This window comes from Haemaphysalis longicornis, unplaced genomic scaffold, assembly GCF_048455015.1.
Source record: "Haemaphysalis longicornis isolate Haplotype H1 unplaced genomic scaffold, Haemaphysalis longicornis Haplotype H1 scaffold_1, whole genome shotgun sequence".
NCBI lineage: Eukaryota > Metazoa > Arthropoda > Arachnida > Ixodida > Ixodidae > Haemaphysalis > Haemaphysalis longicornis.
Window position 1 is genome coordinate 26,564,950 of NW_027526203.1, and position 27,370 is coordinate 26,592,319.

The 27,370-nt window shown below is 46.7% G+C and overlaps 1 protein-coding gene across 1 annotated transcript in view; it reads left to right on the forward strand.

Annotated features, from left to right (window-relative positions):
- The window catches only part of LOC144160159 (uncharacterized), a 114,972-nt gene extending 90,628 nt beyond the window's left edge, over positions 1-24,344 (forward strand). Inside the window, exon 9 of the mRNA XM_077691766.1 lies at positions 23,844-24,344. Within this exon, the coding sequence (XP_077547892.1) occupies positions 23,844-24,344 (501 nt within the window). The remainder of the gene's footprint in view (positions 1-23,843) is intronic.
- The last annotated feature ends 3,026 nt before the right edge of the window (positions 24,345-27,370 follow it).

Below are 27,370 nucleotides of genomic sequence, written 5' to 3' on the forward strand. Positions count from 1 at the left end.
TCAAGTAAATATGACTAATTGATATTTGCCCGCACTGGTATACCGCATAGCTGGCACACGATGCAACAATGGGCACCTTCCGGTTTTGGATGTTCCATAGTTGATAGTTTTGTTCTCTGTACAGTTTTCACTTGTGTTTAAATACACCACTGTATTTGATCAAGAACAAATTGCAGTACCAGAATAAAGTGTACGGTACCATCTTTCGATCACCCCCACTCGGCATTAGAAAGCCGTCACCAGATTGTTGAGGGTAGGGGGCTTCTCTTTTCCTCGAAATGAAACATAACTCACCAGAGTCTCATCTACCGAGCGCGTGCCGCGAAACGGCCGCGTTGTGAACAGCGGATGACACCGAAACCCCGCCCGCCGTCATTTATAACTGAACAAACTGTGCGGTAATATAACTCAGGGACGCACGCACGGTTCCCAGCAATTGATTTACCACTACCCTACACCGACGCAACGCAGAACGTGCCTAACCAGGTACTTTGAACATGAACGAAAGGGTGGTAATAGGAGAAAATGTTCATCGCAACACCTGGCGCTTTAAATCGATATTGAGTCGAGCCTGATCGAAGTCAATCCAGGTCGGGTGCTTGTACACGACCGGTTTAAATTATGATCGTGCGCTATTCCGCTCCACTCAATCCTGGTTCCCCAAACTAAATTGGGTTCTTAGGCGCTGCCGGAAGCGAGTGGATATAATCTCGTCACCGCTTCGCAATGCCGTGAAAGGTGGCAACTTAAAATGGCGCCGCAAATTGTATCAAACTCCTTTTTGCGGAGACGGGTAGCGGAGGTAAACGCATCCCAACGTTATACTATGCAGTAATGAACATCCGAGCTAAACGTAAACTCATACACCTAGAGCTGACAACCTGCACAGAAGCGCCCAGAATACCCCAGTCATCTCCGATATGTCTCGGAGGACACTGCTGTCGCCGGCTTTTCTTTTAGTTTAAGCAATATGTGTTCTTTTTTCTCGAAACAATTTTCGAGGAAATACGCAAGAAAATTAAATAAACTCAATATACTGGCGAATAAGGTCTCGTTCAAAGCAGCCGCGGTTTTCACGTTCCTTGCCATTGGAACGCCGAAGTTCAATGGCGCATTGAGGCAAAAGGTCAGACCATTGCCCGCAAGTTTCACCGAAATCATCAAGAAAACTTGGTTTTGGCGGACACCCAAGTTACGAACACGATGGTAGGATCCTGGTTACTTCAGCTGCCATCGCGCTGTTATTCTGTGGCTCCAGCCTTCAACACTCAATTCGGCTGGCGAACTGTAGTTAGTTATTTTTACAGAGGCTGCTTCTTTTTTTCTAAAAGTGATGTCTTAGTGTGTACTAAGTACAATGGGAGGGCAGTGTCCTCAGGCATGACCTCTCGTCTTCGTATACAGTTCGACTGCTATTCAAGGCCGGATAAGTTTCTCCCTTGCACACGTCATATTCAAGCGGTGATTCATTCGGCCGTTCCTTCTAGTAATGATGCTTTCTTAATGGGAAATAGAGAGGGGGGAAAACCCATTTAGCATTAATGTCGCTTTGCAGCGAGAGAAAGGAACAGAAAAGAAAGTAGCGCAATACGTGTACGAAGCAGTCTATACGGAGACCACTCTTGTCTGGACGAACTACAAAATACGTGGTAGAACACATATCGGGGAAAGACACGGGTTTGCGTTTCAGAGAAGGGCGGGAAAACGAGCACAAAATCTGCACATGTTACGTGCCTTGAAAGACGAACACTTGCATCTACCTCTTGGGAGGCTAGCTGACCGCCTTGCGCGGCGACCGGCTTCAGCCTTGAAAGCTTTCTTTACCTTATCTTATTTTTTCCATCGTATACCATTAAGGTGACATCATGGTTCCTGTGCGGCCATTGATCGCCACGACGTACGTCTTTTACGTGTAGATGTTTTGTAACGGTGCCTTTTTCTTTTCACAGTTCGAAGTCGCGCGATGTTGGGTAAGTCGATGGAAAGCGCTTATTAACCTTGATACTCCTCTGGTGGACTGAAAAGGCGAAAAACTAGGCAAGGAGGCAAGACTACATTGCTGGAGTTATTGATTCGGCTCGTTCTTATTCTATTCCATCTAGGTCGCATTATTCTTCATTTACGCCCCCGGCAGCGATGCGACTTCACGCTTGTATTCGGGATACAGCACGCGTAGGTTCGAATTTGAGCCAATGTAATGACTACCATCGATGCACGATGTTCGCGATTTAAAGGTAATTTTAAAAAGCGCGCCAATCCACCCTGTGAATGTGGTTGGAAAGCAAAGCTGCTAACGGCACCCGCAGCAATTACCCATACGACGTCCCTTAAATTCAGTCACGTCGCTCTACAAAGAATGGCCGAGACGGTGGAGGAGGACAAGATGGAGAAGGAGAAGGAAGAATACGATGAGGATGAGGAGGAGGAGGATGAAGTACTTCTATTCAGATTTCTGAACGGCCCAGAGTGCGGCCCAGGGGAGTGGTTCTTTCTTCACTGGAGCCCATATGCAGTCCGCGCCGCCTGTGCTGTCCACCAACCGAAGCGGGGGAGGCAGTAAGGAGCGGGACAGCAACATCTCCCATTTCTTTTGTTGGGTAGTTGACGGAAAGAGAGGAGGGTGCTAATGCCTAAAGTCGCACACCCTGCGTATATGGCAGAGTGTTCCTGCTTCTGAGCAATATTTACATTCAGGGTTGTAGCGATTCGGGTACACTAGGTGAAGACTCGTCGGGTGTGGGAAGGAGCCGGATTGTATGCGCCGTAGGGGAGTTTGTTTCTGTCTGGAAAGATCAGGGTAAGGCACAGGAAGGGTCTGTCTCTGAAGGCAATAATTTTAGGTTATGTCCCTGAACAAGACAGGCGGGTGACTGTCCTCGTGCAGCTCCATAGCACGGGGGTGAAGGCGCAAGCTTGTAGGTGGCCGTATTCCTTGCCCTACATGGAAACGTGGGCGGGTGTCCAGATGAGCTGAATGGAACCGTTTGGGGAGTGGGTTTTTAACACGCGCAGTGCAGGTCGGGACATCCAACCCGACTGGTAATTTCGGTAGGCTTGTTGGGAATCGGTTACTACCTTCCGAACCCCTGGTTGAGTGAGAGCCAAGGGGATGGCTTCCTATTCTGCTGCCTTCATGTCTTGGGTCTTGAGTGAGGTGCACGCAAGAAGGTTGGATCTGGAGGTAGCCACGATGAGGGCGTACTACTGCCCTTGATGTTGGGAGGCGCCAGTGTAGATAACTGCATGATCCCCACAGAGGGTGGTGTTGAGCGCTTGAGCCCGTGCTTGTAGGCGACCCTCGTCGTCTGAGGGGTTCATATTTCTAAACAAAGGGAGCATCTTTAGTTCTTGTCACCAAGAGTGCGAGAGTACATCAAGCGGAGTGGAATTCTGTGCTACCCAGCCAATCTTGTGAAAGATGCGCCGACCCACCGCTGTTCTGCTCATTCGGAGCTTCTGGTTAGAAAGATGGCCCTCTTTCAGCTCTTCCTCCGTATTGGGGAGCCCCCTGATGAGCAGCCTCTCTGTGGACGCACTGACGGGAAGACCAAATGGCCTGCTCAATCGCCTGTTTAATTATTATATAAAGCATTTTTATGTCCTTCTTGCCGAGAAGAGACAGGGGGTTGATTTAAGTGATTCTCGAGATGTCAAAAGCTTCAATTATACGAAAGGTATCGGATTCCTTGAGGCCTCGCTTCTTGGTGGCAACTCGCCAAATCACGTGTATGATTTGATTGGTGCTGTGTTTGAGGCGTTGCATATATATATACGTCACACTTGGTGTTGGCCTGGAGATGTGGTTCCAGGATCTTGATGCTAGGGGCTTGGACTGATGGCCTGGCCATCAAAAAGTATTTGAATGTGTTCCTTGATGTGTTGTTTGGCGTGAGGGCGGAGAGACAAGGAGCTGTGATTTTTTACGTGAACAGTGGAGGCGACAGGCCTTAGCACATTGGCGTACTAGAAGTGAGATGCCATGAGTTGGTACGAGGTTTCTTATATTTTTGTAACTCCTAACACACGCTTAAGGCCCGCACAGGGCCGTTAGACGTGCCGTGGGCGGAGCGCAGAGCGGCGCGTGAGGTCTCGTGACGCAATCACGTCGCTTTCAGCGAGAATGCAGGGGCAAACCCGTAGATGTGCTTGGTGAGTCCACCACCTGCCTTCCCCGTCTCCGCGTGGGCTGATTCTGTTAGACAACAGGCTCTCGTTTTGTGACGCTATTAGTTCGAGGTTCAATTCCCGGCGGTACCAGTAAATTCTTTTATTTATTCGCGGGAGTTTTCCGTTGACACAAACGGTCGCGAAAGAACGCTTCTGGGGTTAGAGGTATAAAGCGTTGCTTTAAAATTTCTCCACCCAGAGATACAGAGGATGATACCAAGCTGGACTAGGGCTATGTGTTAGTTTCGTCTGCTTTTCGAACGCTGATTTTTAATGAAATTACCGTGGTACAAGTAGCATAGGTCGCACGCTTTCCTTGGTGCTTACGGGTGATGCCTTTTCCCCTTCATTTGATCCTGTTTGTGGTAAGCCTGCACAGTTTGAATAACAGTCTCGTTAAGCGGGACTGTTTTCACGGAAAAAGAGATAAGTGAAATTGAATTTCCCCTGTCTGGATACCCGCAAGAAAGTAGGGAGACTGAAAGGAACTACATCGGTCACAGTCCAGGGTTCCCGTAATTGCTTGTATATTCCGTAGCGCCGCATTATAGGAGTCTGCATTTCACGAGTCAGTGCCCCATGAGTGCAGAAAACATATTGTCGTCGCTTTACATTGAAGTAGGTGGCACAATGGCTGATTTATAACACGACATAACTGTCTCGAGCCTCGTTTAAGTGAGGTCCCAGTTGTAAGCTCTATTTCGTGTTCGATTTGCTATGGAATGTTGGCCCAGCTCTTGCTAAGAAGATTCTAACGTTGATTTCCCGCGTGTTCGATGAGTGCGCTCGCCTCAACCGTTGCTTCACCGAGAACAGATACACACCCGTCTTTAACATTGTGTCGGCGCGACGAGATTAGTGCCAGCATGCAGGAAAGGAGGCTGATCCACAAAGCAGCTATGATACACGTTGACGCACACTGCGCAAGGTAGCATTTCCTAAGACGTGAGCAAAGTGCTCTGCATATTCCTCACAATTTTTCGCAGAGCAGTTGGACGTAAGCTTTGGTCATGGTGCGGCTTTGTAAGCGCCCCACCAGGAACGCTTATCTTTCTATCTAAATACTCCCCCCACCGCCCCCGCCCCATATAACGTTTCCCATTTAACCGGAAACGGGAGTGTCCAGTCCCAATGTAGCTCAGTCCCAATGTAGCTCGCCAGGGGATGGGAACACAACGCGGTTTACCAAGAAACCTGTACACACACCACACCTGCATAAGTGAAAAAGTTTAGTTCTCTACTCTTAAGGACGAAGCATCAACGAGCGGAGGGGAAAACAAGCACAAGTAATCAAGACTGCAGGGTTAGAAAGAATAGTTTAAAATAGTAGTTGTGAACATGGCATAATCCAGAACTGTAACTACGGAGGCGTGGGTAGGTGGTTCCAGTGGCGCGGGTCGTGGGTATGAAGGAGGCGTATAAAGATTCGACGGGCATGCGTGCAGACCGACTTTTTGCGGATGATATGCAAGATGTAAGAGAAAGGTGGAAATTGAGCCCAAATGTCGTTGTTCGGGATCAGGTCGATCACACAGTACTTGTTTTGCTGCGTAGAAAATAATGTCGAGCGTCGCAATTAAGCGCCGCTGCTGGCTCGCCAGCGGAAGGTTAAAACGGCGGGTCGCGGCCGCGTGCCTTCCCACTGCGTCGGTTGACGGGAAGAGGAAGGCTCCAAGTGGGTTATTGGATCGACCGCGCGTGTGCTTTCAATCGCGGGCCGTCAAGCGCGAACGACGTGGCCCCGATAGGAGACCGACCAGGCAGCAGCCATGCACCTTCGACGTAGGCCGACCTTCCTTTCTCCGAGCGGCTGTCCTTTGTCTTTCTGGAGCAGCAGCAGCACGGCAGACGTGAAGCAAACCGGCTGCTACACTCGCCCGCGGCACCGGCTGGTTCGCGTTTGACACGGCAACTCTCGTCGTTTCCCGCGTTCGAGTAGTCAGGAGGATTTGATTTATCCTTCTCGTTGTACTGGTTACGTGCCGGGAATACTGCTCCGATGTCAGCTCAAGTTGCTTATAGGATGCGAAATTAATTCACGTTTTGTTAGTTTCAGCATGAAGGATTTCGCGGCACCCGGCTACACTTACTATCCTCCCTCGGTGATGCGGCAATACGAGCTGTAACTTGGCTGCAGAGAAAGGCCACCCACTCGTAGGTTTGCTATATAATTTCGTCCTGGGGAACAACTGTGCAGCATGGGGTCTTACACGCCCGGCTGGACCTCTCAGGGGTCCGTCGAAGGTCGCTTTGTTTTGAGACAGCAATGCTATGAAAGCCTCGCTGTTCCGTCATTGCAACGAAATCTGGCCTTCGATTTCCCAAATTTCGAAAGGCAAGATATATTTCTGCTGTATTTAGCGCCGGGGTTTTGACAGCCCTCACCTGGTTGTCGTCAACCTTGTTTTCAACCAAAGGCATTCATATTGCCTCCCCCCCCCCCGTGCTCCCGTTTCTTCGATTCTGCGCGAGGGAAAATTTTCGCATATAGAGAGGAATGGGACAACGTGAATGCCCCTCGTGCAGAACTCTAAAAAACGTGCAAGGGGAAGAACACCGCGTTCTGTGAGATCCGAGATATACCGGGAACAAAATGGTGCCAATCGCTCGAACGTTCCAACGGGAATTAAAACATTTTTTTACACCCAGTCTCGAGGGAAAAAATGGAATGAATGGGTTAGCGTAATTGATGTGTACTCGTATGACCTGCCTTCCACAGAGCGTGAATTTATTCCAGGGTGCAAACTAACCTGCACAATATGCAAATTCAGGGCTCGTCATGGGAACGGAAAACGTGCACTTTTGCCACTTAATGGACCCAGTAATCTGTGCTTCGACGTTTATAAAGACATTTGATGCTTTCGTGGGGACTCGTAACCATCTCCGGGCGACAACTCGAGAACACGGGATGAAGCGTCAAGTGAGCCATGATATTTATTAGTTTTGTTGTTGCATACTAAGGAAAAATAGGACCGCGCAAAAGTGGTCCGGCTGCTACGTGATTTTCGAGCTAGAGACATCGCTGTTTATACTATAACAAGGGAGAGAGGCGTGCAGTGCTGCGCAAATGACAGTTAATGTGGGTACATGGTTTACTGTCCAGGATATTGGTGAGTGCGATCGCACATGAGCTGTATGTCATAGGTATGAGGGTACAGAGATTTAGTGCATAAAGCTACACTGTGCATGATTTTGCTCCTATTTACTGATCTGGTATTGCTGTTCCTATTTTTTATAACACAACCTTACTTTTGTTTAGTCAGCCTAGACCGAATTTACGTTTGTTTCGGCAGATACATCAATAGTTTTTTTGCAATTCTCAATGGTTAGTGGTTTCTTGCGTCGTTTCACTTTTTAGCGTGAATATCAGATAAGCTGCGCGATTCTTGTGAACATCTTCATGTACTGGTGCAGCATGTTTTATTTGTTTTGTTCGTTTGGAATTTTTACTAGCGTCTACCGTGAAGTGTAGGGTCGAAGCAGACGTATGTTTTTTGTTTTATTTTTCTGCGGGAGAAGGCCCTATGGCATAAAAGAAAGTCTTCAAAAGTACAACACTGCACCCATTGCGCGTAAAAATGCGAGAAGAGACTGGTGCTGGGCGCCCCGTGTCCATTGCTGTATATCTGGGGGTCACCAGGTATGGAGGCCTGTGACGTTCAATGCGCGCGTTCAAAGTGCTAGGAAGGTCAATGTTCCTTCACCTGCATACATTTTTCGTGTGTGTGTGCGTGTGTGTGTGTGTGTGTGTGTGTGTGTGTGTGTGTGTGTGTGTGTGTGTGTGTGCGTGTGCGTGTGCGTGTGCGTGTGCGGGCGCTTGTATGCGTCTCAGCTATATTCTAGACACCGATTATTCCTTTTTCTGTTTTTTCTGCGGTGTATCAATAAAATTACTGTCGTCAAAACACCGATTTTGCTCCTAACTGAGTTTGATGGCGCTAAAACCACACCATACATTTCTCTCCGTCTCAATTAATAAACAACAGCTGGTTGAGGCATAATGCAATTGATGACGCGAGAGACACTGGGGTCAGAACTATAAAGTCTTTTTATGGTGTATTGACAATTTGGGCCGTCGTTGCCGTTCGTGTTGCGTATTCGTAGCCTATCGTTGCTCACTCGGCCGATTTCGTCTCGCAACTATCGCTAGCTCTGCACTGCGAGCGAACCCCAGAGTTTCCGGACTTGGTAACAGTGAAATGGTGCTCGGCACTGGCATCCATTGTGGAAAAGCACGGCTTTAATGCTTCCAGTTGAAACACAGTAGAGCTATTCAGTCCTTATCGAGGTACGCACACGGTCCTGTCTCTCGTGGACGCGCACTTAGCGCACCTGCTTGCATAGGTCGTCGTATTCACTCGTGAGTATAGTCATTTGTACTCAAACACATGAGTGCGTACTATGATGAGGGAGTGCAGACCCAAACAAAAAGTGCATATGATGATGAGTGAGTACAGACCCAAACTGAAAGTGGGTGCGATGACGAGTGAGTACAGACGGGAGGATATGTATTTGCGCGTGCTGTGCTCATGAGTACAGTACTCGTGAGTACTGTACTCCCGAGCACATGCACTTGCAAATAGTACTCATGAGTAATGCCAGTGGTTGTGGTTTTGATCAGGTGCTCGAGTCTTGACGTTCGTGCACATGTTTCACGCACTTCGCGGCACCTCTTAAAGGGAAGTAAAAAGAGGCGTTAAGAGAAAAAAAATGCGGCTTTCTCCATTCCCTCTTCCGGGGTACCGCTCTCGGCAGCCGCTCGTCCCTGGGTTGCCATAGCGAACGCCAGGGCACGCTTGAGTGGCTTTGCTGCACGTTCTTCGTTCAAGTTGTTCGAAGGGAGGGGCGCGGGAGGCTGCTAGCATGCGCAACGCACGCTCAAGCGCCCAAAGCTTTATTGCACTAAAGAATCGGTAACCATAAAAGCTTTCGCTTGTTTAAGTTATTCGAAATGGGGGAAAAAGAAGCAGGAGTACCAACTGGTATGGGATGAAAGCATGGTCTGGCTCTCTGGCTTGCTCGAGTCCATAGACCTAATGCACAGTGTGAATGCAAGTGGTTTATTGTGAGAAAAAAATAGTATAAACACTTCTGTATACAAGAAAATGTGAGAACAGATTGAGTTCAACTGAGTACAGACGAGTAGAAGAGGGAGTGAGTTTAGATTGAGCACGAGTACTCGTGAGGACTAATAGTTTGAGTACAAGTGAGTGGAACTACAAATGGGTATGAGATTAGTAGAGATCGGATTTTAGGCAAATGCCTCACTGTTTTTGCACTCTTACTGCGCCATTTTGGTATATGAGCGTGAAATAGAGGTTAGAAAGCGTTTTTATGATGTTTTTCTACTGCCTACAAATGCCTAGTTTGACGTTTATACCTTAATGCTTATCAATTCATATAGGTGATTATTTGCTATATCGGCGCCTCTATGAACACTTTCTCGCCTGAACCTTCGCCGTGCTTTAGCCGCAAACCATCTTCATCTCTTTGTATGACCTACCGCATTCCCCCCTTGGTTTCCGAGGTTTTCTTGACTGCGAACCCTTATTTTGTCTTAATTCAACGATGCCCTCATTTCTCATTTCTCATGTCGATATATATATATATATATATATATATATATATATATATATATATATATATATATATATATTTATATATATAGCGAATCAGAAAATGGGAAATGAGGGGCTCCGTGAAATAAGACAGAAAATAAGGGTTGGCAGTCAAGAAAACCTCGGAAAGCAAAGGGGAGGTTGTGGTGGGTCATAGAAATAGATGAAGAATTTTTTGAGTCGAAAAGAAAGTGGTGAAAAAATGCCCGCCGGGTGGGATCCGAACCCACGACCTCCAGAATACCGGTCTGATCGCAGACCGGTATTCTGGAGGTCGTGGGTTCGGATCCCACCCGGCGGGCATTTTTTCACCACTTTCTTTTCGACTCAAAAATTCTTCATCTATTTCTATGACCCACCACAACCTCCCCTTTGCTTTCCGAGGTTTTCTTGACTGCCAACCCTTATTTTCTGTCCTATATACATATATATATATATATAAATCTAGAGAAAGATAAAACTCACAAAGCGCGCAAAAACAGTATAAGTAAAGAGTCGGATACACAGCAAGAACAATAACAAACAAGGTTTACTTACGTAGCGGCAACGGGACTTGCCTTCATCAGAGTAAAGTTACATGATTTTGCTTTAAAGTTACCTGATGTAACTTTACTCTAATGAAGGCAAGTCCCGTTGCCGCTACGTAAGTAAACCTTGTTTGTTATTGTTCGTGCTGTGTATCCGACTCTTTACTTATATATATATATATATATATATATATATATATATATATATATATATATATATATATATATATATATATATATATATATATATATATATATATATATATATATATATATATATTTATATATATATATATATATATATATATATATATATATATATATATATATATATATATCTATATATATATATATAAGGGTTGGCAGTCAAGAAAGCAAAGGGGGAATTGAAAACCCACAACCTCCAGACCTTCTCGACTTTCTTTCTTTCTCTAAAATAACTGTATTTGTCTGAAGGACCATGAACTACCGCATTTTCCCCTTTGCTTTCCTTGGCTTTCTTGACTGTCTACACCTACATATATATATATATATATATATATATATATATATATATATATATATATATATATATATATATATTTATATATATATATATATATTATGGAAAAAACTGCAGCCTCACTTCAAGTTTAAGTTTAAGTCCAGTTCCAGGACGATTTTATATGTTGCCTAAAATACATAAAGCAGGAAATCCAGGCAGACCAATCATCTCCGGTATAGGGACGGTAACAGAAATGATTTCTAGTTTTATTGATAGCTTAATCAAAGACATTCCTCCCACACTACCTTCGTATGTAAAGGATACAAACCATTTTCTGGCTGATATCATGGATCTAGTTATACCGGCAATAGCCTGCTAGTCACTGTCGACGTCGCCTCGCTATATACAAATATTCCACACTCGGACGGCATCCGATCTGTCATCCAGGCATACAATGATGCCGCCCAAGACAATTCAATTGATGGTGAAACTCTCGGCGTACTTCTAAAGCTTGTCTTGGAGCTGAACAACTTTGAGTTAGACAATAAGCACTACGTGCAAATCGACGGCACCTCGATGGGAACAAAAATAGGACCCAACTATGCTAACATTTTCATGGGCACATTGGAGTCGGAATTTCTAAGCAAGTCACAGCTTCACCCTCTTTTCTATCGAAGGTTCATTGACGATATTTTTCTCATTTGGTGCCATGGGGAAGAGGAACTTCTAAAATTTATAAACACTTTCAACAACGCCCTCGTTTTCATGCTCCCACTCATATTCCGCATCTGCCATTAATTTTATCGATGTTTCAGTGAGAATATTAGACAACAAGCTTGTGACCTCAGTGTAAAGGACGCCAACAGACCTACATCAATACTTGCATTTCAAAAGCAACCATGTTAAACACTGTAAACTCGGCATACCATACAGTCAGTCTCTGCGTTTTAGAAGGATATGCTCTGACCCAGCTCATTTTGCCTCTGTCAACAACTAACTAATGACCTAACACGACAACAATACCCACCGTCTGTCATCAGTGATGCCATTAGGAAGTCTGAAAAACAGGACCGCCGCCACCTGATAACCAACTCAAAAGCCAAATCTTTGAATGCGACCCCCAACATTATCCTAACATATGCCGCTTCGTCCTCGAGCGTAAACTGCATACTCAGAAAGCACCACAACATTCTACTTCAAAGCGAAAGGTTGCGAAGTGTTTTCCCTGAGCCTGGCGAGATTCAGGACTAGACAAAACTTTGTAATTCTTCCATTGGGCGCATGGCTACGTCTGTACGCGTTTGCGTCGTCATGTACGCTTTGACTCTTTTTCTTGTTATGCGCTCTGCGCTTCCTGGGCTCCATTCGCTGAATTTTTTTCTTTTCCTCAACTTTATTTCGAGTTTTTTTCTTGCACTACATTGCGTACCATTTTTATTTAACTTTTATTTTCTCTCTATTGCTGTTTTCCCGATCTCTCACATTCACTTCACTGCATTGTAATCATCCCCATCTGGCCTAGCAAGCACTGCCGCTAGCAGAGCTGACCTCTCCAGCCCACATTAAAGAGTTCTCTCTCTCTCTCTCTCTCTCTCTCTCTCTCTCTCTCTCTCTCTCTCTCTCTCTCTCTCTCTCTCTCTCTCTCTCTCTCTCTCTCTCTCCGCGCCATGAACCGACGTGCGAGGAACATCAGAGATATTGTAACGTCATCTAAGGTCAACACTGCCCGTTTCACAGGCAGCGGACCCTGCAATAAGCCTAGGAGCAAACTGTGCCCCATGATGACTAAAGCCTCTGTCGCCACCAGCACTACATCTTCATTCTCTTTCCAGATAAGAGGAAACTTTGACTGTGAAAGCGCAAACAAGATCTACCTGCTTGAATGCACCATATGCCACGCCCACTACGTTGGTCAAACTGAGAATCCGTTTAGAAGGAGAATCAACAACCGCCGAGCGCACATAAAGTCCCTACCACACCTTCCCATATCTAAACATGTAAATAATCTAGGCCACCCCTTCCACGCGTTCACAGCCACGGTGCTTCAGTCCAATTTCAAAACGCATTATGACCGTGAAGCCCGTGAATCGTACCTTATTTACAAGTTTAACACTGTCTTGAGCGGCATAAGTGAAAACACAGGCCGATTGTCTTGCTTGCCCAAAGAGGCACCGGAGAAGGCTGATGCAACGAACAACTGAGAAACTTTGTTCTTAAAGGGAAGCGTTTTTACTTCTTCTTTTCTATCTCTTTTCAAATCTTTGTATAGTGTAATGTGTACGTAATGTACTTTGTACTGTGTCAGTGTACTGCTTGCGTATTGTTGCCGCACAGTATAGGCACGAATGTACATAGATTTCACCATTGTACCCTTTGCATTATTTCATTTTTTTATTGTTTTATTATTATCATTCTGTCGCCTTTCGCACTGAACAATTGCTATTGGTAAATTGATCTTGCATGAACGCTCTTCGAGAACTTCATGTGGCACTGTATATCTCCCTCTTTGTATGTGTTATAAAGCCTTATGTCGGTTCCCAGACAGTTTATCGAACGCCGTTTTATCGAAAAAATGCCCGTTTTATCGAACGCCATTTTATCGAATGCCATTTTATCGAACTACCTACCTCCGTTTTATCGAAAGTGTGGTTTGCCGGCTTTCATTGTAATTTTCGGGGTTTATTTTGTTTAGCTAGCCATCACATTGGCCTGCATACTTCTGTGTCGCGTAGAGCCCACGTTTTGCTTGATACATCTGCTTGCTCCGCCCACAACTGAACTGTATTTAAACCCAACTGATCTGCACTATTTGTATCTTTGAAAAACACTCGTCCCCGGTCGAAACGTTATAATAAATGTTATGTTTTTCAGTTTGACTTCTCTATCGTACAGCTAACCTCATAGCCAGGAACCTTTTCTCTTAACTATATATATATATATATATATATATATATATATATATATATATATATATATATATATATATATATGGAATAAGGGGTGGCAGTCAAGAAAACCTCGGAAAGCACAGGGGAGTATGCGGTAGGTCATAGGAACAGATGAAGAATTTTTTGAGTGAGAAAGAAAGTGGTGAAAAAAGATATATATATATATATATATATATATATATATATATATATATATATATATATATATATATATATATATATATATATATATATATAGTAAGGAAATGAGGGGCTCGTTGAGGAAAATACAGAAAGATAGGGCAGTCTACAACGCCAAAGGAGGCATAGGGGTGTGGTTAGGCTCTTTTTCTTTTTTCACTACGGTTAATGAAGTAAACATTTTTTTTAATATACAGAAGAAAGAAAGAAAGAAAGAAAAACACGCGCCCAGAGTGGGGACCGAACCCACGCCTTTCGAACCCACGAAAGGCGTGGGTTCGGTCCCCACTCTGGGCGCGTGTTTTTCTTTCTTTCTTTCTTTCTTCTGTATATTAAAAAATGTTTACTTCATTAACCGTAGTGAAAAAAGAAAAAGAGCCTAACCACACCCCTATGCCTCCTTTGGCGTTGTAGACTGCCCTATCTTTCTATATATATATATATATATATATATATATATATATATATATATATATATATATATATATATATGTATATATATATATATATATATATATATATATATATATTATGAAGCTACGTGTACTAGACCTGTCAAGAACTGAACTAGGGGCTGGAAAGAGCAAACTAAATCACCCGTGCGCCGCATCAATCAGCTGTCCTTGAACAAAAACTCATCGGCTTGTGTGACGACATCGCGGAAGGTTCCACAGCGCCTTCAGTGTGCGTCACCTTCTTACCCACGGCTGATTCATACAGCGACCGGTTTAGCTCACTTACGTTGGCCCGCACGGTAACGGTTTGTAATAAACAACTCTCCGTTTTGCGTTTTCCATAAAGGAAGCATTGTGCTCAGCCGGCACCCTTCCTGGTGGGGTGCGTGGCCGTCCACGTCTCACAACCACACATGCACACATGCACGCTAGTTAGGGACAGCAAAAATATCCCTACTTTTGCAACCGGCGGCTTCGTTCTTTACCTTACGAGGTAAATGGTGTACCTGCGTGCCTATTGCAAACTTTACCCATGAAATGTCATTGGCAGTAGCCGATCCCACGTTATAATTTTACTGTTGTACGCGCTTGCCTGCGTGCTAGTGTGCATAGACAGCTTCACTGCATATTTTAAAAATAAGTGGCATTCAGCAGTACTAGTCACCAGGTCCACACCTGACAAGGCGGTAATCATAAATACTGTAACGTCGATTTTACAAATTGACGTTACAGTATTTATGCTCGGGGGTTAAAAAGAAGGTCCCCTTCACGCCGAGTAGTCCGAGTGGCGCTGGCTACGACCCCCAAGCACAGGAAACAAAAAATACCTTAACAGAAATACCCGGGAACGTGGTGGGGAGGCAGCCCCACCGGTAGCGTAGTGGTCATCGCACCAGACCGGTATTCTGGAGGCCGTGGGTTCGGATCCCACCCAGCGGCCATTTTTAAAGCAAAGCTTTTTACCTCTACCCCCCAAGAGTTTTTTCGCGACCGTTGGCGTCACCAGAAAACTCCAGCGAACCAATAAAAGAATTTAGTGGCACCGCCGGGAATCGAACCTGGAACTAGCAGACTAACAAAGCGAGAGCCCGTCGTCTTACCGATTTAGCTACGAGCCCATGCAAGGTCCGGGAAGACAGGTGGTGTATCCACCAAGCACATGGAGGGGTTTACCCATGCGTTCTTGCTGAATGCCACGTGAAAGCGTCACGCGACCAGTCACGCCCGTCTAGCGGCCCTGTGCGCACCTTGCTCATGTGCTAAGAGTTACAAAAATGAAAGGAAGCTCACACCAATGCATGGCATCTCGCTTCTAGTACGCCAATGTGCTAAAGCCTGTGGCCTACAGTGTTGACGTAAAAAATCACAGCTCCTTGTCGTCCGCCCTCACGCGAAACCAAGGAATAGATTCAAATACTTCTTGATGGCCAGGCCATCACTCCAAGTCCCAGCATCGAGATCCTGGGCCTACTTCTCGAGGCTAACACCAAGAGTGACGTCTCCTTGCAGCGCCTCAAAAACAGCATTAGTCAAATCATACACATGATCAGGCGAGTTGCCACCAAGAAGCGAGGCCTAAAGGAATTCGGTACCTTTCGATTAATTGACGCTTTTGTCCTCTCGAGAGTCGCATACGTGAACGTTTTCTTCTCGACAAGGAAGACATAAAGATGCTTTATATAATGATTACAAAGGCGGTCGAGCAGGCCACTGGTCTTCTCATGAGTGCGTCCACACAGAGGCTGCTTAGTACCGGGCTCCACAACACGGTGGACTAGCTGATAGAAGGCCATCTTTCTAACTAGAAGGTCCGACTCAGAAGTGCGATGGGTAACCGCCTGTTCACCAGATTGGCTGGGAAGCCCAGAATGTCAGTCCGCTTGACGTACTCCCAGACTGTTGGCGACTAAAACTAAAGTTGCTCCTTTTGCTTTGAAATATGAACCTCTCACATCACGAGGGTCACCGAAAAGCACGGGCTCAAGCGGTAAACGCCGCCCTCAATGGGGATCATGCAGTTATCTACACAGACGCCTCTAAACATCGAGGGCAGCAATACGGCATCATTGTGGCTACCTCCAGAACCAACCTCCTTGCGTGTACCTCGCTTAGGACCCAAGAAATGACGGCAGCAGAAGAGGTAGCCATCACCTTAGCTCTCACTCAATCAGGGTTTCAGAGGGTAGTCACGGATTGCCAGCAAGCCTACTGGAATTACCAGTCGGGTCGGGTGTCCTGACCTGCACTCTGCGTGCTAAAAAGCACTCCCCAAACGGTTCCATGCAGCTCATCCGGACACCCCCTCACGTTTCAATGGAGGGCAACAAACACGCCCACCCAACAAGCCTGCGCTTTTACCTCCCGTGCTATGGAGCTGCACGAGGACAATCACCCGCTTGTTACGTTCAGGGAGATAACCCAGCATTATCGCCTTCTGAGATAGACCATACCTTCGCTTACCCTGACCATTCCAGAGCAAAACAAACTACCCTACGGCTCAGATAATCCGGGCTCCTTCCCACAGCCTACGCGTCTTCACCTAATGCTTCCGAATCGCTATGACGCTGAATGTAAATTTTGCTCAGAAGTGGGAACACTCCGCCCCGTAATCGGGGTGTGCGACTTTAGCCCTGAGCACCCTCCTCTCTTTCCGTCAACTACCCAACAAGAGCAATAGGAGATGCTGCTGTCCAAACCCCCTCTACCTACCCAGCTTCTGCGGGTGGACAGAACACAGGCCGCGCGGACTGCATATGGGCCCCACAGAAGAAGGAGTCACTCCCCAGGGCTGCACTCTGGGCCGTTCAGAAATCTGAACAGAAGTATATCTTCCTCCTCCTGCTCCTTCTCTGCCACAAATCTCGTCGCCTCCGCCCGCGGCGCAGAGACGGAGAAGTCAGATCGTATAACACCGAGTTGGAGCTTACTTTAATTTCATAAAAAAAGTTTTCACTCATGTGCTACAGCAATACAACTCAACCAAACACCGTTCATGCATCATGCAATAATTTAACGTTACCAAGAATATCTATGTGAAGTAATAAATGGTATGGTTAAGTCCATTTCACTTCTCTCTGGTTTTACTGTTTGTAGAGGGATGTGAGTGAATTTAAGTGACGTCGCATGGGTAATCGTTATGGGGGCCGTTTACAGCTTTGCTTTCCAATCACAGTCACGGGGTGGATTGGAGCGATTTTTTTCACCACTTTCTTTCTGCCTCAAAAAATTCTGCACCTCTTTCTATAACCTACCGCATCCCCCCCCCCCTCGTCCCCTTTTGCTCTCTGAGGTTTTCTTAACTGCCAACTCTTTCTTATTCTTTCTTTATTTACCGAGCCCCCCTCATTTCCCATTTCTGATTCCTATCACCACACACACACACACACACACACACAAACACACACACACATATATATATATATATATATATATAGCAGAACAGAGAGATACGGGACGAGGGACTCGGTAAAGATACATATCAAGGTTGCAGTCGTCATTGCCAGTGCTATTCGGCTTTTTTTCGAAATATATAATAGGGCCGAATGACGTGTGCTTGTCACGTTTCTTTGATTCATTGATAAATAAGCGAAAATATAAGTCGAGAAAAAATCCGCCGTTTTCCGGGAGCGGGACTCGAACCCACATCTCCGCATAACCGGTGCGGTGCGTTAACCAATTACGCTATCCCCACAGCGGCTTCTCTCTCGACTTTAAAGCGGGGGTTTATATTTACAAGAGCTCTGAGGCCGGTCAACTAGCGCCGCCCCTCGACTACCGCGGGAGACGTAGAACGTCTTCTTTCCCAGCGGCCGCCACGTAGAACGTGGTCGGAGGTATATATATATATTGAACAACCCTGGTATCCATGTTCATGGTGGGAAAAGCGCTACGACGACGAGGACAAGCAAGTACACGGGACCAAGCGTTTCATGTTTCAGCTGGCGCCTTCTTGGACACTGACGTCAGGTATCAGCGAACTGATATGAAAGGAAGAAGAAGACGAGACGCACTACGGGTGAAAAAGGAGGATGAAGACGGTCCAGCTCTGAGTCTATGAGCAGCGCATCATTTGTGTGCACACGTTCGCCTTGTAAAATAAACCTTTACCAATCCTCATTCGAAATCATCGATAGAGAAGTGCTGAAACGGCTGGGTACATGATACCTAGTCTTACGGACACGCCTGGCACCCGCCAAGACATCCCGATCACTCCTGTTCACGGGTGCGCCAGTCGCCGCCTGCTAGGACTGCCTGCGAATTGCGAGCCATTGCTCGGTCGGACACCCAATATGACTGGACGAGATGCAAACGCAACATTCACTCCTTCCAATGAAGCGATTCTTCAGTACGTCGTCCAGCAACCTCGCACATCTAAGCCTTTCTACGAGGAAGCATTTGAAGATGCGGAGGGCTGGCCGGAACACTTTGAGCGTATCGCGAACTTCAACGGCTTGAATCAACAGGGCAAGCTGCACAACATTAATTTCTCCCTGGAAGAAGCGGCCCGAACTAGGTTCGAGAACAACGAAGCCGAAAGGTCAACCTGGCAGGAGTTTTGTCATCGACTACTTGCGACCTGCGTTAGCGTCGGTCGCAAAGAGCGAACTAAAGCTGCACTACACGCGAGGGTCCAAAGTCCCAACGAGTCCGTCGCCATGTACGCATAAGATATGGTGTGCTTGTTTCGACGCGCAGATTCATCCATGGCGGACAACAAGAACACGCGGCACCTAATGCGTGGTGTGAAGGAGGAGATATTCACAGGGCTCGTCAGGAACCCTCCGCGCAGGACCTCCGAGTTATTGCCGAGGCCACTACAATAGAACGGGCACTTCAGCAAATGTCACGGCAGTGCTACCGAACTGATGCCACCAAATTCAGCGCAATCTGCATGACAGGGCTGCACTTCGAATACCTTCGCGAACTGGTAAGAAAAATCGTGCGAGCAGAGCTCCAGGCGCTCCATGCAAATGAAGCTTCACCTCCGACTGTGTCCACCGCCGGGATCATAAGAAAAGTGAAGCAAGCGGCGCGGATTCCTGAGTCAACGGAAGAACGGCTGCCTGAAGAACCGCCGTGTTCGTACGCTGCCGCCATGCGCCAACCCTATTACTCCGCACCTCCGACCGTCGCCAGGATTGCGGACAAGCCGCTATTCAACCCCAGGCCTCGTAGCAACCTGCTGTACTCGCAGGAAATGCCACCCCCCCCCCCCCCCCCACCACGCAAAAGTAATCTCCGGCGCACTTCCAACCACAGGCCACTTTGTTTCCACTGCGGAGAAGAAGGACATGTCTTCCGCGCATGTCGCTACCGTTATGCCGGTTTGCGAGGATTCTCACCGAATGCGCCACGTCGGAGAAGTGGTGAGCGCCCGCCGTAGATAGAAAACTACCGCGCCGAACGCCATGAAGCCTGCACGCCACGACGCTCTGAGGCCCGTTCGCCATCCCCTATGCAGCACCAATCCCTGAGCCCACGCTTTGCCCTTAATTCCACCGACCGTTCATCGCGCAGCCCTGGAACCCGAGGAAATGGAGGTTAGCGACCCCGGGAGGTGAGGCCGCTGTCGTCGACATATGTCAAGATCTTCCCTTGCGACGACGACGATGACAACTGCGAGATTCGGGTGGCCAGACGGATACCGGGAGCTGCACCAGTGAACATGTGACATACGACGTATTGGTAGAAATCGACGGCTGCGAGATGACTGCGTTGGCTGACACTGGTTCGGAAGATTCCGTTATGAGCCAGACGTTGTCCACCGAGCTGAATAAGGTGCTCACTCACGCCCTGGACTGGCTTGCAGATTCGTACTGGCGGAGGCCATTTGATCACCCCTGTGGGTAGGTGCACGGCTCGAATCCCGATCCATGGATTCACACACATCGGCATCTTCATCGTGCTTCCTGGTTGCTCAAAAAGTTTAATTCTTGTTATGGACTTCTTACAAGGAAACGGTGCGGTTATTGACTTGAAGAAATTCACGATCAGCTTCTCCACAAAACAAGCCATCGGAAGTAGTATCGAAGACCGACGCAACACGGCTTTACGTATCGCTGTCGACGGTGTCACGTTTCCTGCTCGCGCCAGCGTGCTCTTCCAGGTAAAGAATGCCGCATTCCATGACTGTGAAAGAATATCCGAAGGGAACATGAGGATAAGAGTATCTGAATAGCGAGGGGACTTGTCCAACTGAAAAATGGGTGCACGTCTGTTTTGCTCACTAATTTCTGCAATGAGCGTCGACATCTCGCGAAGAACACCACAATCGCGTTCATCGAAGAGGCCGCCGACGTCATGCATCTATCTAGCCACACTAGGAACGGCGCCACCGGATTCAGTGACCACTGACGCCATGCTACCGGTAAATATTAACCTGAACCTCCCAGCCACTCGAAAGGATGCTTTGATGAGTCTGGTGCGCTACGTTTCTAATTGCTTCGCCACGAGGTCTAAGGTTCGCCACACTCGCGTGGCGAAGAACCGCATCATAACGGACGAATGCGCCTGGCCTGTTGATCAGCATCCATACAGGGAAAACCAAGTGAACGAGATGCTAAATGATGACGTTATTCAGCCTTCTAAAAGTGCATGGGTCTCACCCGTCGTGCTCTTCTGGAAAAAGGACAACACGCTCCGCTTCTGTGTCGATTACCGCAGATTGAACAGCATGACAAAACACGACGTTTATCCACTCCTCAGAATAGACGACACATTGCACCACCTGCGCGACGCCAAACTTTTCTCTTCCTTGGACCTGAAAGCTGGATATTAGCAAACTGAAGTTGATGAACGGGACCGTAAGAAGACGGCATTCGTGACAACGGACGGCCTCTATGAATTCAAGGTACTCCTTTCGGCCTATGTTCTGCGCCGGCTACGTTCCAGCGCATGATGGATACCGTTCTCGCGGGGCTAAAATGGCAGACGCGTCTGGTATACCTTGACGACGTGGTTCTTTTCCAGCTCGGTTGAAGAACACCTGTCGCGGCTGAGACGTGTCCTAGAGGCCATCCGCTCTGCAGATTTAACCATCAAGCCTGAGAAGTGTCACCTGGGATTCGAGGAGCTTGAATTTCTCGGCCATGTTGTCAGTGCGGCCGCCGTTCGGCAGGATCCCGAGAAGACGACTGCCGTCGCTTCTTTCCCTCGACCTACCGCTGAAAGGCCGTGCGACGCTTCTTGGGACTCTGTTCCTACTATAGGCGATTTGTGGAAGGCTTTTCAAGAATTGCTGAACCCCTCACGCGAAAAATGACGTCCCGTTTCTCTGGAGCAAAGATCAGCAGGAGGCATTTGAAACGCTGCGTAGCCGCGTTCAGACTGCGCCAGTTTTTGCCAATTTCGATGATGCCGCCGATACGGAAATTCGTACAGATGCCAGCAACGTGAGAATCGGGGCTATTCTTGTCCAGTGGCAAGCTGGCGTAGAAAACGTTATAGCTTATGCTAGTCGTGCCCTTCCCAAAGCGGAAAGAAATTATTCGGCGATCGAGAAGGAATGCGTCGCCGTCATCTGGGCAATTGGCAAATTTCGTCCATACTTGTACGGCAGGCCATTCAAAGGAGCGAGCGACCGCCATGCCCTCTGCTGGCTCGCGAACCTGAAGAATCCATTCATCGGGGCGACTTGCTCGTTGGAGTTTAAGGCTGCAAGAGTACTACGTCACGTCGTGTACAAGTCCGGAAGCAAGCACGGCGATGCTGACTGTCACGGGCACCAGCTTCCGAGGGTCCGTCCGAGGGGGGCGATGATTTTCCCTTCATCGTGATCATCCACAACACGGATATTCTGACTGCCAGCTGGCCGACGCGGAGCTGCGACAACTTATCGAATACGTGCGAAATGACACCGTTGTGCCACCCCGTGCCTTCCGTGAGGGAATAGCTCCGTACTGTCAACGCGACAACCTGCTCTATAAGCGGAGTTGCGACGGCAGTAACGAAAAATTCCTGCTGGTCGTACCATCACCACAAACGTAAGGGAAGTTTGCAAGCATGCCATGACGAACCTACGGCTGAGCACTTAGGCGTCACCCTCACGTCTGCCCGAATTCGCAAGAAGTACTACTGGGCAAAACTGCTGTAATCGGTCAAACAGTACGTAAGAGCATGCCGTGATTGCCAGTACCTGAAGTCACTACCGTTAATACCAGCAGGCTTACTCCATCCGTTAAACTCCCCTCCTCCCCCTGCCCCCCCCGACGTGCCGTCAAGAAGACCTATATATATATATATATATATATATAGGGAGCAGTTGAGATTTTGAAGATGGTAGAGAACACAAGAAAAGAAAAGTTTCAACAAGGTAAAAGCACGATTGTTGCCAACGTTTCAGCAAAGAAACGTTGGCAACAATCGTGCTGTTAACTTGTTGAAAGTTTTCTTTACTTATATATATATATATATATATATATATATATATATATATATATATATATATATATATATATATCTATAAACACAGAATTAAGAATTGGCAGTCAAGAAGACCTCGGAAAGCAAAGGGGAGGATGTAGTAGCTCAGGATAAAGAATTTGGAAAATAAGAAAGTGGAGAAAAAATGCCCGCCAGGTGGGATCCGAACCCACGACCTCCAGAATACAGGTCTGGTGCAATAACCACTACGCTACCGGCTGGGCTACTTTAGCCTCCAATTTCTGGGGTATTTATGTTCACGTGTTTTTGTTTCCTGCGCTTGGGGGTGGTAGCCAGCGCCACTCGGACTACTCGGGGTGAAGGGGACCTTCTTTTTAACCCCCCCGCCGTGACTCGAGCGTCTACGACATGTGAACCCTCTTAAGCTCCCTATGGCACCAAGACTGCCAGAACAGAGGCCATCGCTATGCATGTAGCGTATATATATATATATATATATATATATATATATATATATATATATATATATATATATATATATATATATATATATATATATATATATATATATATACATATACATATACATATATATATATATATATATGTATATATATATAGGTCAAAACTTGGGTGCAGACACTTGGAAAACACTGAACAAGGGTTTTATTGTTCCCAACAACGGTAGTCCGGAACTTCTTACCTGCTCTATACCTCACGACTACTGCCCCCACCACGGTGGAGAACCTGACCTGGAGATATCATAAAACACCTACCAAGTCCGTCGTCATCGGCGACCCCCAAGTCAAGCATTTTTTCACAAATTTTCACCCCCTCCGGCACAGAACACCGGCGTTTGTTTGCCAACTTGATGCAACCGTCGGCGACATTGGGCCCCTCGTGGACTTCGTTCCCCGGACAGCGAACACGTTGGTAGTCCACGTCGGCGCAAACGACAATATGAAGCGACACCGATCGGCAGCGAGCACGTTTGACTCGTACCGGGACGTACTGGAGTTTATTCGCCGTGAACGCCCGGACATTGAGATGAGAAGACCTTTATCACCCTGCTCCTGCCACAGACCCCAAACCGCCGCCGTGGAGGTGCCAACAGAAGAGCCCTGCAACGCTACAACAACGAGGCCTGCCGGCTCAACGAGCTGCTTCGGGAGTACTGCCGCCGCACCCGGAACGTCCACTTCATCGACCATGGGATGGAGTGGCTGCCATCGGTTCGTGTGTTCGCGGCGGACGGAGTCCATCCGAGCTACGAGGGAGTGGCCGTAATGACCAGCCACCTGAATCAACTTCTCCTCAGGAACGCCGCCCGCTTTACACGGGAGTGGGCGGACCACGCCTCGGATTTTGCAGCTACCCCGGCCGTCACCGGACTTTTAGACTTTCCTGTGCCACAGACCCAAAAGGACGAATTGAGCTTCCAAATCGTGGGGGGCGCTCGGCGAAAATCCCCGCGACGCCCCACGCCGGGTGCTGCGGCGGCTGAGGGGACTGCAGCGCTGCCGGCCGGCCGACTCAGCTACGCCCAGGCGGCTCGCGCGGGGCCATCGGGGGCGACAAATTGACAGTGCGGCGGCTCAGGTGAGGTCTGCTCTGGCGTGAAACGTTCCAAATCATTCCTATCATTACTTAAAACTGTAGAAAAAAAGTACGATTTACCTCACATGCCTCCTATCTAAATTCCTACGTCAAGATAAATTCGGCACCCAAGGGTCTCCAGCTCGGGTTGTCACCTTCAATGTCGATGTTTAGTGACACCGAGAGAAAGGAGTGGGAAAAGATCTTAAATGACGCGTCCGTGAGCCTGACGAAATTGGTTATGAAGCACAGCAGTCGGAAGGCCGAGGAACTCAGATCAGCTGAACTGGTAAAACGCCAGGAAGAAATTCTCTCTAATCCGGAACAATCTGAATTGGAAAGATACGAAGATAAAAACAGAAAATTGCAGAAAAACCAAAAGGCAAAAAAAATTGCAAACGGGACAAAATTTCAATTCGTGGGGACGACGGCGCTCTGATGGTGGTTGCCGGAGTGGAGGCCAGGGGAGGACAAGAGACTCTATGCGACTCAAAAAACAGCCTTAAATGCTCTAACGTTTTGAACCTCCCAAATAAACAGCCCTCTCCCGCTGCGCGCAAGCACTCGCATTCTAACGTTGTGAACATCTCAAGTAGGGAGCTCTCTCCAGCGGAAATCAAATTACTGTCAAAGGGCCTAAACATCTGTCCTTAATCGTGAAACGTTAATGAATTCGAACTTTATCAGGACCTGAACAACTTTGCGAGAAATCTGCGCCTTCGGGAATACTTTCATGGGCGTCCAACTGAAAGCAAAAAACTACTTCCTGCCCCTTCAGACAAAATGTGGACACCAAATGAGCAACGGGATAAGCACTTGAGCCCATACATTTCGGCCGTGCAAAAAGATATAATCAAAGAGTTCGAAAAACGGTTGCCCATCCGCAGCAACCCCGCTAGGGACGAGCGTGAAGCACTGAAGTGCCTGAATGAGGACACTGCCATTGTAATAAAACCTGCAGACAAGGGGGGGGGGGGGGGCGCTGTGGTAATTATGAACAAGACTGACTATTTATTTATTTATTTTACCATAGAAGCAAAAAAAGACGTCAAAAGCACGCGACAAAAGTTTAAGGATTGTACACACAAAAATATAAAACAATGTTTAAGAAACTGGTAAAGCAAATGCAATAAACGCGGCCATAAACGAAATCACACTCGGAGCAAAAATAAAAGCAAATGGTAAGCGCACATCAATCGCCGTAAAAGAACACAGTAACGGGGGATCGATAGAAGCACACAATACACTAAGAAGAAGAAAAAGAGAAACAATAAACAACGAAAAACTAAAAAGCACTCCTTACTAGAAAGTATTGGGGAAAAAAAATTCACAGCAAATCAGAACTTGACAATGATTCTCGGAAATGGTTAGGGTTAGTAATGCAAGCTAATGAAGCAGGCAGGTAGTTCCACTCACGGCACGTTTTCGGCAAAAACGAATGAGAGTAGGTGACAGTGTTTTGGTGCGGGATATGAACTTTGTAACGATGGTCAAGACGTTCAGATATGAAACGTGCGGGTTGTATCCAGCGTGATTTGAGTACATGGTTATTATGATACACTTTCTGGAATAGGCACAGACGGGACAGTTTTCTGGAGGTAGCGAGAGGAGTTAAGTTCAGACTGGATTTCATAGTAGTTACACTGGCCGTACGATGATAGTTAGAAAGTATGAATATTACAGAACGGTTTTGTACAGCTTCAAGTTGGTTAGTTAGATTAGTATATCCAGGATCCCAAGTTGACGAAGCATACTCTAGTATGGGGCGCACATAAGTAACATATAACTGTTTTTTGAGAGAAGAAGGGGCTAAGGAAAAATTTCGCTTTAAGTATCCAAGCATGCGGTTAGCCTTAGATGTTATAAAATCAATATGTCGACACCAGGAGAGGTTGTTAGTTATGTTCACACCAAGGTATTTATATTCGACTACGGACTCTAAGGGGGTACTGTTTAGAAAATAACCAGGACAAGTTAATTGATTACGGGATATCCTCATCACTTTACATTTAGTTATGTTAAGCGCCATATGCCAAAGTTTGCACCAAGTATAAATATTATTAAGGTCAGATTGTAGACATTCAACGTCAGAGGAACTAGTAATGTTACGACAAAGCACACAGTCATCAGCAAAAAGGCAAATAGAAGAAGAAATATTACTAGGCAGGTCGTTAATATATATCAAAAAAAGTAAGGGCCCTAGCACAGAGCCCTGAGGTACACCTGAGCGCACAGGTACCTCAGGAGAGTTAGTTTGATTAGCAGACACAAACTGAGTTCGGTTAGAAAGAAATACTTCTAGCCATTGTAAGACTAGGGGATCAATTCTCAAATTACGTAATTTCAATAGGAGAAGTTGATGATTAACTTTATCAAACGCTTTGGAAAAATCCAGAAAGACACAGTCAGTTACAAAAGAGGAGTCAAGGAATGCATGCAAATCATTGGTAAACGTAATAAGTTGAGTTTCACAAGAAAAGTGTTTTCTGAAACCATGTTGGGAATTATGAAAAAACTGATTGGACTCAAGAAAGTTAACCAAATAAGTGAATATTATGTGTTCGAGGATTTACAAGGAATGGAAGTAATGGATATGGGACGGTAGTTTGAGGGGTTATGCGCGTCACCTGACTGGCAGAGTGGAACCACCCTGCCGTCTTCCATTCCCTGGGCAAGTAACTCTCGTCAATAGATTTGGTATAAATGAAATACAATATATTTGAGCTGTATAGTATTCTTAAGAAATTTAGAAGTTATGTCATCAGGACCACAGGATGACGACCTTTTTAATTTAGATATTATGGCTGCAATACCAGCAGGATCAAGAGTTAATGGGTCCATGGGAAAAAAATTAGACTCTTGCATTGGGGGGAAATCACTGATGAAGGGGTCAGAAAAAGAATTCGCAAAACTATCATTAAGTACAGAGGCACACAAATGGTTCGCAACTGGTTCTCCCAACATGTCTACCAGACAAATGTTACAGTCCTGCTTCGGCTTCATAGTGCTCCTA